The 12,362-nt window shown below is 39.5% G+C and overlaps 1 protein-coding gene across 1 annotated transcript in view; it reads left to right on the top strand.

The window, feature by feature from the left end:
- Positions 1 to 4,376: 4,376 nt before the first annotated feature.
- Positions 4,377 to 12,362, top strand: part of LOC145989999 (uncharacterized) — a 162,870-nt gene continuing 154,884 nt past the window's right edge. Inside the window, exon 1 of the mRNA XM_083125577.1 lies at positions 4,377 to 5,923. Within this exon, the coding sequence (XP_082981703.1) occupies positions 5,503 to 5,923 (421 nt within the window). The 5' untranslated portion in view covers positions 4,377 to 5,502. The remainder of the gene's footprint in view (positions 5,924 to 12,362) is intronic.

Genomic DNA, 12,362 nt, shown 5'->3' with positions numbered 1-12,362 from the left:
TGGAGGGTGTTGAACAACTGTCCGATTAAGGTAACACTTATTATATAACATTTGCGTTAAAAACTGTATTACTGTATTAACACATTAGATAAATGAATGGTACTTTATGAAATAGATTAATTATGCTTGCATTTCATAAGAGTCTCCCCATACTTTGTTAAATCCGGTTCATAATAACAACAACAATAATAATAATAATCATGGAAAATTAAAAACTATAACAAATGTAACAACAACTGTAACAATATACAATACATACAACATGTTTATTGTGAAAGGAAGCAAGCGCGGTAATCCCGGCCGGGGATAAGAGCTAGCGCACCTTAAATGGCAACACCGCGCGGTTTCTCCATAAGAGCCATTGTGCCTTCACGATGTGAAAACGACAATAACTAAATTGCTTTATGCACTGCAACATTATTTTGGGCACCTCAAAAGATGGACTGTTCAATATAGTGAACATGCCAAGATATTTTTTAAAAATATCTAAGAGAGAGTTCTGAGAACTTAATGAAATTTATTCCAAAGCAGAGAAACTACTTAGAGACTATGATAAAGAAATGAAGAGACCTAGAACACAGCCTTCAAATAGGAGGAATAAGGCACCAGGTGAGAGCACAAAACAATATTACAAACTAAACCATTACTGTCCATTTTATAACCATTTTGTAGTAGAGTTGAACTCAAGTTTCTCTGAACACAGTCAACACATTGCAAAATTGCAACTTATTCCAAAAATGTGAAATGGCTATCCCTTATTCATTAGAACAGTGTGTCAAAATGTTGGATGGCCTGGTTGATAGATTGGATTTTGATAGCCTGATCATACCTAGGCCTGCTGTATGTCCCGGATTTTCCGGGACAATCCCGGAATGATATAATTTGTCCTGGTGTCCCGAATAGTTTGTTCGGGATGCACAAATGTCCTGGAATCGGGTGCGGAAAGAAGAAATGATGAAGACTATACTTTCCTCAACCATATTTATATTTAAATGCGTAATATTAAAATGCTCATTTTACTAAACTATATAACTGTACATTGTACCGCTCCCTCTCGATAATACAAGAAGATGCTGCAAAGTCAAACTTCACGATAGTGCCGACATCTGTTAGCAGTACTGAATTTCAGTTGCAAATCTCTTCCATTGCATAGTAAGCTGTTTACTGTAAACAGTCAGTGCTTGGGTGTCCGCACTGTTCAGTCCGCAGTTCTCAAATAAAGTTTTGACATTGTGATATACCAGCTTCGTTCATTATGACACCGAAAAGAATTGCAAGATTAATGATATACTTTGAAGTGGATTTCTGTTGTTGTTTTTTTTAAAGAAGTGTAAAAAATATGATAATGGATACATACACACAACTTTGTCGGGTCGAGAATCCCACCCCCCCGCTCCCCAACAAGCTTCCGGTCAGCAGTGTCCCGGATTTTCACTTATGAAATATAGCAACCCTAATCATACCAAAGGTTGAACACCCGCCCCCTCACGTGAACTTTATATACGCCCATGGATACAAAGATGAACATTTGTGGAATGACACACTGGTAAAATATTAGTTTGTGGCAAAAAAAAAAACACCACGATCGGTCCATCTGTTTATTCGTGGAAGACAGCAATAAAAATTACGTGATCTATCAAATATCTTGGAAATTATCAGAACTGCAAGGATCAATTTCTCTGATCTGAAATATACATTCAACATTACAAGGATTTCCTTCGACAGTCCGTCTCGCGACACACCCCAGCACTTATAATAAAAACTATCAAATAAATTCCGAAGTTAACATTACCTGCGATTAATACGTTTTCTTCTCTCGAAGCATTGTGCACAGGATCTTTAACTAGCGATGCCGAACATCCTGTAGTTTACCTTAAAATTCACCTTTCACATGAACGAGGGATTGAATGTCACGCATCTGAAGACTCGTGGTGGAGTGATTATCACAGCAACAACGATGCCTGGGATTTCAAACCCAGCATGTGTGTTCTTTGTGAGTGTCCCTTCATCAGTTTCATTACATCACCACTCATCCTCATCTTCGCGATTAGCCAAAAGTGGCAGAAAAGCGAAGTAAAATCAATCAATCAAACCATGGCAGTCAAAAATAGCTATTAATCAGTGGCGTAGCGTTATAGTACGCCCGTACGCCCGGCGTTCCCAGATTTAAAATTTCAAAAATGCTTAAATGCTGTGATTATAAAGTAAAACGTGACTAATTTCATATATGTTTGACCTTCATGGCATTATAATGGCTATTTTTCGCGGTCCGCTTGCAACGCTCCACTCTCAACACTCGTTCTAGCATTTCTTTTCAATGCCTATCCCGGCCGGACGCCGAGCAGGTTCGGCGTACAGGACTCCTATATTCCTTGCTGCCTTTATGGAGGGAAAGCTTCCATTTCTACAGCACGCGCGTAAAAGGCCTCTCTTACGCCAGCGTACGAGAGGTCTACCGTGATTGGTTCATGTGACCTTTCCTGCCTTCTGAAGCAGACGACAGCGGCAGAATTCCTACCCGGTTCTTCGCTCTTCGCGCTCATGCAACTCGTGCTGTGTGATGCTACAATACGCAATATTGACTGACGTAACTTTACCAATCTCAAATATACTGCTTCTTAATGGCCACTGCATTGTATAATTTATCGCACGAACAGCGATGTGTATTAGAAACTAAAAGATCAACACAGTTTTTGTCAAATAAGTTGGTGAAGTCCTCGTGATAGAAATTCAGCCTGTGGCTGCTCTACCACTTAACCCGCAAAACTATTATTTTTTTATTGTATTTTTTCGTTATTATCTAACTACTTAATATTGTGTGAATGGAAATGTTTAGCATTCATTTGAAAACTCTTAACATCGAATGGTCTCTGGAGAAAATTATTTTAAAATGTTTATCAGCATTCTCAAGATGTAATAGACAGTGGTCTGAATTACTAATCGGCACTGTTACGTCAGTAGAATGTACGATATTTGGATCATCCACTCTGCTTTTCACAGTGCGCCAAGACGACAGAGGTCCCTGGTTCGAATCCCGGCGTGAGCACGGGTGTTCTTTGTCAGTGTCCCTTCATCAATATCATCACTCATATTCATATTCGCAATTAACCAAAAGTGGTAGAAAAGCGAAGTAAAATAAACCAAATCAATCAGTAGTTGGATCGCCCACAACAATGACGTCTACTGTTGTGCAGAGGCGCTTGTGATTCAGGTAGGTTTTTAATGACTTGCGTCATGCAGAAAGATATAAAAAAAGGTATAGAACACCAGAGTTCAAAACATCTGTGGCATAGTGAGGCATCTAATTTTCTAGCTAAAACATGCAATGATGATGTTTTATTGAAAACCCAGCTTACTTCAGGCAAATAATTCCTGTGGCGACTAATACCATAAGTAAATTATTAAGCAAGAAAAGGCCGACTCTTCCTTCGGACTTGGCGTTCCCACCCGAAATGTCCATGCTACGCCACTGCTATTAATATAGCAGTAATGCTTAAAACATAACGTCTTTCAAATTCCGTTCTTTGCTCTATTGTTTATACAGTCAAATTATCATCACAACCCTCCCCCCCCCGCAAAGTTACAAGACACCACCTGTCTACAAACGCTTTTTTCTTTACACAAAAAAATGTTAATATCTTTCATTCGAAGTAGTAATTGTGCATGTTTATATTGCTGGTTATTAATTATTGTTTGTTAACAAGTGTTACCAAAAACTAAAAATTAAAGAAATCGAATATCAACAAGTCAAAGCTCCATGTCAAAAGTGTGATAATGTTCTGTTGAATAATCATTGAATTTTTATTTGTTGGTTACTCTGTGTAAATATTTTAAATAATATCAATATGTTTTAGATATTGTTTGGGTTTGAGGTAATGTTGAAACTTATTATTATTATTATCATACAGATAAACTGTAGGGGATATTTTCTTATTGCCTCCATCTTAGAGTTAAAGGTTACAGTATTTGCCTGGAGTAAGAACCAAGGAATAACCTGAATCAAGATGCTATTTGAACCTGAGATCTTCCATATTCGTATTTGTATTGTTTTTTCTTCACTTTTCTCTCTGAATATAAGCCAATGAATGAACGATTAGATAAAATTAATGAAGGGACGCTCAGTTAGGAAAAAGAAACACCCATGCCGAGATTGCATTAAGAAACGATATATGTACACGTTTTGAGATTTAATTAAAATTCAACTACACCCTTCATCCCTACCTTAATAACGTTTATGGTTTTAGGAAGCTTGAGCAGTGTCTGAACAGACTCCGAAAAAATCTGGATCCTTTTGGTCGACATAGGTTGGCAACACTTGCGGAGAATCCCGCATGACTAACTCTTCCAGCGCGCTAAGTTTCAGTCGACAGGCCTGAGACGCCGGTCACGCATGGTCGGACCGCAGTCGCCAAGTTGTTATCGTGGTGCAGACGCGACAATATGAAGTGACGTATTTATTTACACACACGGTTTCTAACGTGGACTCCTCTTTCGGCGGTCATCGATTCGAACCCCGCTTCGGTTCTGGCCGTGAAATCAGATCTCCGCAGTAACGTGCAGTGTCAATTGGTTGAGTGAGGACTTAACCAATGCTCGTTGCCTGCTTCCCGAAGCGGAAATGTGCTATTTTTAAGCCTTCCAGTTTCCACATTTCCACCCCGCCCCCCATGTATGACAGAATTCAAGGTCACTCTCTCACTCCGCATCATTGTGACGCTGTCAGGGCACAGGAAATACTTCATTGAACTCGCTAGCAGGGCTATGACTACGTCACCATGCTCGACTTCCTCCCCGGTTGGGGTCATGTGACTTTCTGGTGTTGACTGGACCTGGTTGAGTGGAAAACATCGCTATGTGTAGCCTGGATATTAAATTTTGCGGTAGAATAATAATTGTGAATAATGTGTTGTTGTGCGTCATTGTTGTGGTCAACTAAGTACGGTATTGTGCTTCTTTGTCAGTAAATGTTACGTTATTCACGAATTGGTTCGTAGTGCAAAAACATTGCGGCAATTTTGTGTGGTGGATAACAGAGGGCGCCACAGTGCTGAATATATTTAATTCATTTTTGCGACAAGATTGTGGGAAAAGTTTACTGTTTACTGCCAGAATTAATTTTTCTATACTACAGTAACGTACAAATGGCAACAATAGTGTGTGCATCTCCAGCAAGTTTTGATTGTACAAGCTCGAAGTGTTAACTCCCGGTAACATGTGATTTGCTAACTGGTGATAAAGTGATCATAAAAACAAAAATTGTCAGTGATGCTCGTGGAGAGCTTTGCAGAAGAATGGACAGTGCTGTTACAGTCTTGAGGTTCGAGTTCTGTAGTAATAGTTCAAAAGCACCTTCGATATCACATTCTTGGAAGAGTGGATGTTGTGATACGTCATTAAGCGATGTTAAGATGAATTCTAGTGCGACTGTAGACATTGTCAGGGCCGTGAGTACAACAGTGTTTTTCGTGTGTGGCGCGTGGTAAGTTGTCCTAGGAATCGACGATGGATTCGGCGAAAGAACACGACGATGACTGCGGCAACAGGACCACGGGGGAGGGCGAACGAAACATCTCCGTGCCCTACACAGTGTTCGAGGTTCTTGTAGCTTTTGTGGCCATTATCGGCAATTTCCTTGTGATTCTTGTATTTGCGAGGCAGCGGAGACTTAGGAGGAGGACTAACTATTACATTGTTTCCCTGGCGGTGGCGGATTTGCTGGTGGGACTCCTGGGCATTCCGTTCGCTATAATGTCGTATGTCGGTCTTCCCAGAAACTTGCACGCTTGTCTATTTACGGTGTCCCTCTTAGTGGTCCTGTGTACTATCTCCATCTTCTGCCTGGTTGCTGTCTCTGTGGATCGCTATTGGGCAATTCTTTACCCCATGGGATACTCCAGAAACGTCAGAACGAGGACAGCCATCGGTAAGTCTACTATGAATTGTATTTCTATTTATTTATGTCATATATTTTATTACAGTTCGGTTGCAAGTGAAATGTCTTATACTTTTCCCTCAGCATTGCGAAGTAACGCAATTTTATAATGAAACCATACTAATTAAAAGTTGCGACATTTTCAGAAACGCAGGACTGAATTGCTTATGGCACTAGACAGATTGCAAAATTATTGCATCTCATTGTTGACTCATTATCACCATGTTAAACCATAGGGACATCCCAGCTGCTGACCCCCACGACTCAGCCAAACACCCCCCCCCCTCTCCTTAACCATAGACGTCCACAGAATTTTTTAGAGAGGGTAAGACCACTGATATATAACTTGAATAATAATAAGTAGTTGTTGTAGTGATAATACTACTATTACTAATAATAATTATTATTATATCCTTGAGGAGACTTTTCTGCTCGATCCACCACAGAACCGATTATCCAGCACTACTGTCCTTTATTATTATTATTTTTTCATACAGTTAGTGTACTAAAATGTATAGTTATTCCACTTTTTTATTAAGTTTTACACACCTCGTTCAAGGAAAAACTCTAAAAGTTGGGGATAAATTTTAGTAATACGGTAGTTTTTGTTGTGTGACCTCTCACATAAAACTCCAATTTTTGGAATTCTGAAAGCTGTGAAAACAATTTATTCTTGCACTAAATGTTTTCGATTTAACGCATTCTTTACTTCGTTATTCTGTTCGGATATTAACTAATAGCTATGTCTGTTATTAACAATAAAAGCAAGCTTCTTGGCTTTTTGTAACTTGAAATTGACGATGCGAATTTCCAGCGAGGGGTGGGTTCGACTCTCTCCGCCTCCCGACACCCAACAGTCTTCACTTCAAGCACCAGCCAAACGACAACCTCCAGATCACTAAGTGAAACTCATAATGATTTTCTTGTTGATCTTAAAGATGCATCTTACTTCTGTATGTTGACTTATGTTCAACGCCAGCACCCACCAGGCATGTGATATTTCTAAGTTCGTTGCGAAGAGCTAGTTCGAAATGCAACACTATCGCAACAAATGCTGTGATTATTCCTTGCTAAGATGAACCCCGCGACATTGTCAGTTCTTTCATGGCCAAGGTCGACCAGGCGTTGGGCTGTGCGTGGCCAGAATGATGATATCAATCACGGCTTTTCCTGTTTCCAAGACAGAGCCGGCCCCCTGTGGGTGCGGGGCCCAGGATATATTAAATGCATGGGACCCAGTAAAGCAAAATTCCCCGTCCATGTAGCACCGTTCCGTGAAGGCACATTTAGGGAATGTGGAGTTAGGAGGTGATCAGCACCACGCTCCGTCCCATTGATTTGAGGGTAGTTGAATCCCAGAACCCTCTATGCGGAGACAAGACCGAAAAAATCTCCAGCCCGGGAGTCGAACCCGGGTCTCCCGCATGGAAGTCAAAATACCCTACCGACTTTTCTTTTTTTCAAAAGGAATACCCCTATGCGGTAATATCCCCCCGACAAACATCCATGTCCTAATCGGGATTCGAACCCGGGACCCCTGGCATCGTAGCGCGCTGAACTAACCACTCCGACACGGAGGCCGACCGACTGGATCACCGTATGGTACCTATACTGAAAAATTTTCAAAAGAACCGGAGATGTACGTTTCTCAATGTGTGAAACACACGAGCCGTAAATAATCGTATTAAACTTTGTGATCATTAAAAATCGACAGATTTATAGCGCATTTATTATTTCAAAACTGGCGCTGGACTGTTATTCTGGCAACTCCTAAACTTTAATTCAGACAAACATGCAAGAAATTGTCATACACATGTAGATATTTCGGAACAATTGCATTGCATATTTAAGTTTTCCTCTTGGAAGGCTAACATGAAAATTAAATATAGACATCACGACTCAATTCGTAAATAGTGAAGAATAGGGATGGACGATATCGGAAATTTGATATCGCGAAATATCGTCAAGAAAATATCATCACAGACAATACGATACGATATTATCTCCGTATCGTGATATCGGCGATAAATCGTCTCCACGTTATATATCGCCATAATATCGTGACGATATGTCGTCGACACGATGTATATCGCTAAAATATCGTGATATATCGCCTGGTCCATATTTTTTTGCAATATCGCGATATATCGTCTGGAGGATAGTGAACAATAGACAGCGATGTGCTACTCTGTGCTATAGACTGTGATATAAATCAACATTTGGGCATTTCTACGTATAGTTTAGCTTATAGTTTACACATCTACGTAGAAAATGAAAACTATAGAAGGAAGTAATAATATACAACGATGGATGAAAGAAAAAGAATGTTATTTTACATAATGTCAGTTTGTATCCAGCTGAATACAAACTTTATTGCACTAAAAATTCCTCGTTCTGTTTGAAGTGACATCTGTAGGGAAAATATGAAATCTAAATGAAATAAAATGACAAATACTATCTTTGATTCAGTTATGTTTCGATTGTGTAGACTGGATTAACGCAAGTGCCAGAATATTACTTTAGGCTCACACTCTGTTTCTCGCTGCACAGAGATGGAGTGATCGCTAATCTCTTAAAACTAAGAACATTCCCATTTCCAGTGTATCAGTTTTTATATCAAACTTTATTATCTTATCTACAGTGCCGGCGTTTTCGTGCCAAAACTGGGAGGAGGGGGCAAGGAAAGTGGAACTGCCTCCCTTACCTCCTCAGAACACTGCTTTTCAAATCACACTAGATCGCATTTTCTATCATAATTACATGCTCCTTCTATATGCTTCAATGCTAGCGAATGTATGTATGTGTTTGTGCGTGTAGCTTACAAACTTACATTTTCACCCCGTAACGTCACCGCTTTATGATCAAAGGATCCCGAATTCGATAATGGCTTGGATCCCATTTTAAGCTGTAGGTCCAATCCCTAGTCGTTCTGTGCGTAAAGTGGAATTTGGAAAGTTCAAGTTCATCATAAACAAATAACAACATCTCTCTAAATCAATAATTACTGCATAACTGATATCAAGTATAACGTTCCTAACGCAAGAGCATGCTGAGAGGGGCTAGTTTGGAAGGGGGAGGGGGTAATATGTTCGAAGTAGTAGCTAAAAATATGCATGAAAATGGCAATGCATAAATATGCCAATAGTTAAATCGCTAAGTTCTTCCTTGGTTGCAGATAGATTTGAAGTGTTATGTAAACAGGTGGCTTAACTTTTGACAGTCAATCTTTTTAATCACTGTCCCTACTTTTTTCGAACTGCAGTCGTGATGCGAATATATACAGTTTCTTTTGGTTAACTAACATTCACACAGGTTCTTCATTAGAAGAATCATTGCTTAATACGTATTATTAAATTTGTACATATATTACTTTCCAAACATAGAATTATCATTGCTGTTCAATGTTGAAGAAACCTAAAGGAAATTTTAGAAGATTAGTAATTTGCGGAATTCAGTAATTACTGTTCGAATACTTCTGAGAATTGAATGTAAACAATAAGGACCAAGCTGTAGCCCTGTGACAGCCTTTGTCTGTAAGCGACTGTTGGTTGATTGTCGAATCAGCAGCCTCTGTCAATGAGTTGAATTTTTCTGCTACTTTGGACCAAAACTCTGAAATTAACGTCTAGCTGGAATAATACCATTGGTGGCAAGGGCGCCCCCAGGATTGTTTCTCGGGGGGGGGGGCATAGAAACTTTTATTGTTGTTGTTGTTATTATTGCTATTATTTTTGTTATTATTAATACTACTACTACTTATGCTTCATTAAAAAATTACATACATTTGTTATTTCCATATTCTGTGTATCTATATACAATTTTCATAACTGTATACTGAAAAAAGCTGTGTTTTATAGTTAGATACTCATAACACCATTAAGCCTTGTTTCCATGATATGAAAAACTCAATATGCTGACCAAGGCAGAAATTTATCTTATTATAAAACATAAACTAAACGTAACGTTTCAACCTTCTAGCAAGGTCTTCTTCAGAGTCTGTACCAAGTACAACTGAAACAAGGTACAAAACAGGACGATATACATACACAAAAATTACTCCCCTCCAAACACAAAATTATTAGAAAGTTGTTTTCCTGGAACATTCCAGCAGGTGGCCATCCCTTGTCAACTGTACTTTCACCTGACAGGCGATTTAGCTAAACATTTCCTTTCATCTGGAAAGTGGTTGGACTCTTTATCTCACGCTCTTTTTCCTTTCTTTCCTCATTCCTCTTCCTTCTTCTCTCCTCTCTCGCTCTTGTCCTTTCTACTCTTTCTAACACCTTCTTCCATTCTTTGTTTATCTTGAGTCCCCCATTCCAGTTCATTGTGTCTTCTTCTCCTTTCTTCCCTATTTTCTTGGCCTCCTTCCATTTTCTCACTAGTATTCTCTTCTCCCATCCTATCTGCTTAGCCTCATCCCACTCTATGTTATGTCCTGTTTCTGTTGTCTGTTGTTCTCTCTCTCTTAAGTCGTACATCATCCCTATGTTGATCAACCTGTCTTTCAGAATGGAAGAAGGTGTTAGAAAGAGTGAAAAGGACAAGAGAGAAAGAGGAGAGAAGAAGGAAGAAGAATGAAGAAAGAAAGGAAAAAGAGCGTGAGATAAAGAGTCCAACCACTTTCCAGATGAAAGAAATGTTTAGCTAAATCGCCTGTCAGGTGAAAGTACAGTTGACAAGGGAAGGCCACCTGCTGGAATGTTCCAGGAAAACAACTTTCTAATAGTCTGGAGGGGAGTAATTTTTTTGTATATATATCGTCCTGTTTTGTACCTTGTTTCAGTTGTACTTGGTACAGAGTCTGAAGAAGACTTTGCTAGAAGGTTGAAACGTTACGTTTAGTTTATGTTTTACAATAAAATAAATTTCTGCCTTGGTCAGCATATTGAGTTTTTAGACATTCAGTGTAAAATAGACTGTAAGCTTAAAATGTAATCCTACTTCAAATAATAGTAATAATAATAATAATTATTATAATAATAATAGTTACTGCTGTAACTTACAAAAACAGAAAACAACATGTCTTGTTATAAAATATAGCTACAATTTAATCATTTGAATTCCAGAAATCTCAGGGGGGCAAGTCCCCCCCTGGGCCCTCCCTGCGGGCGCCCTTGATCGGTGGTCAGATCTAATACTCCAACAGCATTTCCGATCTTCCCTTTGTTCCTCATTTTCTAGAAATGGACGTCAATATTTCGATATCGATATTATGTCGAGGTCGAAATTTTTAGGATATCGAAGCTCTGATATTTTAAAAATATGAACTAGATATCCATAACCTTACTCAATTATCACCAAAACTGAATTTAATTTAATTTAATTTTTGGAGACCTACCTTCCATGCTTCGACCCCCAATGGTTACGCCAGTACGCCCCTGGGGGCGGAAAATGGGTGGACTGATCGACAAGGACCCCGTACCCACTTCCATCATGCGAAACGTTGCAGCACATGTCACCGGTAGCCGTGTGAGGAAAACTGCAATGCGTAATGACGTAACGATAATTGGAAACGTGATCATGAGTTGGACATACCTTCGCAAGTCCAAGCGATTTGTCAGCGTTGTGTAATAACGTCAATTGCACACTACAGCTGCCTCGAAGAACACGATAAGGCAGTTGCCCGGTCTTGTAATCGAACTAATTATTGACCTTGCGAGTACGACGTTTATTGACGCTTAATTTTCCACCGCATTTACTTTCGTTAATGAGACCCGTATCTACTTTATGTGTCGAGCGTGATCGAATTTGCATGATCGCGTGCGGAGTGCTTAAACTTTAAGCGCAAAGCAGGCAATTTGCGGCGAAGATTAAGGAAATTTTGACACGAGGAAGCGGGAAGAAGGTGATGTATTGTTCCCACCACAACGATTACTTTTGTAACTTTGTACACTTTTTCAACACGCCAGGACTGAGCTATACTACCAAGTGTAATTATGTACATTTGTTCTACATGCCAGGACCAAACCATACTAGCAAGTGTAACTTTGTACATCTGTTCTACATGCCAGGACATCTATACTGCCAAATGTAACTTTATACACTTGTTCCACATGCCAGGACTGAGCTAAACTACCAAGTGTTACTTTGTACACTTGTTCAGCATGCCTGGACTGAGCTATACTACCAAGTGTAACTTTGTACACTTCTTCAGCATGCCAGGACTGAGCTATACTACCAAGTGTAACTTTGTACACTTGTTCAGCATGCCAGAACTGAGCTATACTACCAAGTGTAACTTTATACACTTGTTCAGCATGCCAGGACTGAGCTATACTACCAAGTGTTACTTTGTACACTTGTTCAGCATGCCAGGACTGAGCTATACTACCAAGTGTAACTTTGTACACTAGTTCAGCATGCCAGGACAGAGCTAAACTACCAAGCGTAATTTTGTACACTTGTTCAACATGCCAGGACTCAGTTA

The sequence above is a fragment of the Lepisma saccharinum genome, chromosome 7 (genome assembly GCF_977018435.1).
Source record: "Lepisma saccharinum chromosome 7, izLepSacc3.1, whole genome shotgun sequence".
In the NCBI taxonomy this organism is placed as follows: Eukaryota; Metazoa; Arthropoda; class Insecta; order Zygentoma; family Lepismatidae; genus Lepisma; species Lepisma saccharinum.
The sequence above is the reverse complement of the archived record's forward strand: the minus strand, read 5'-3'. Positions and strand labels throughout refer to the sequence as shown.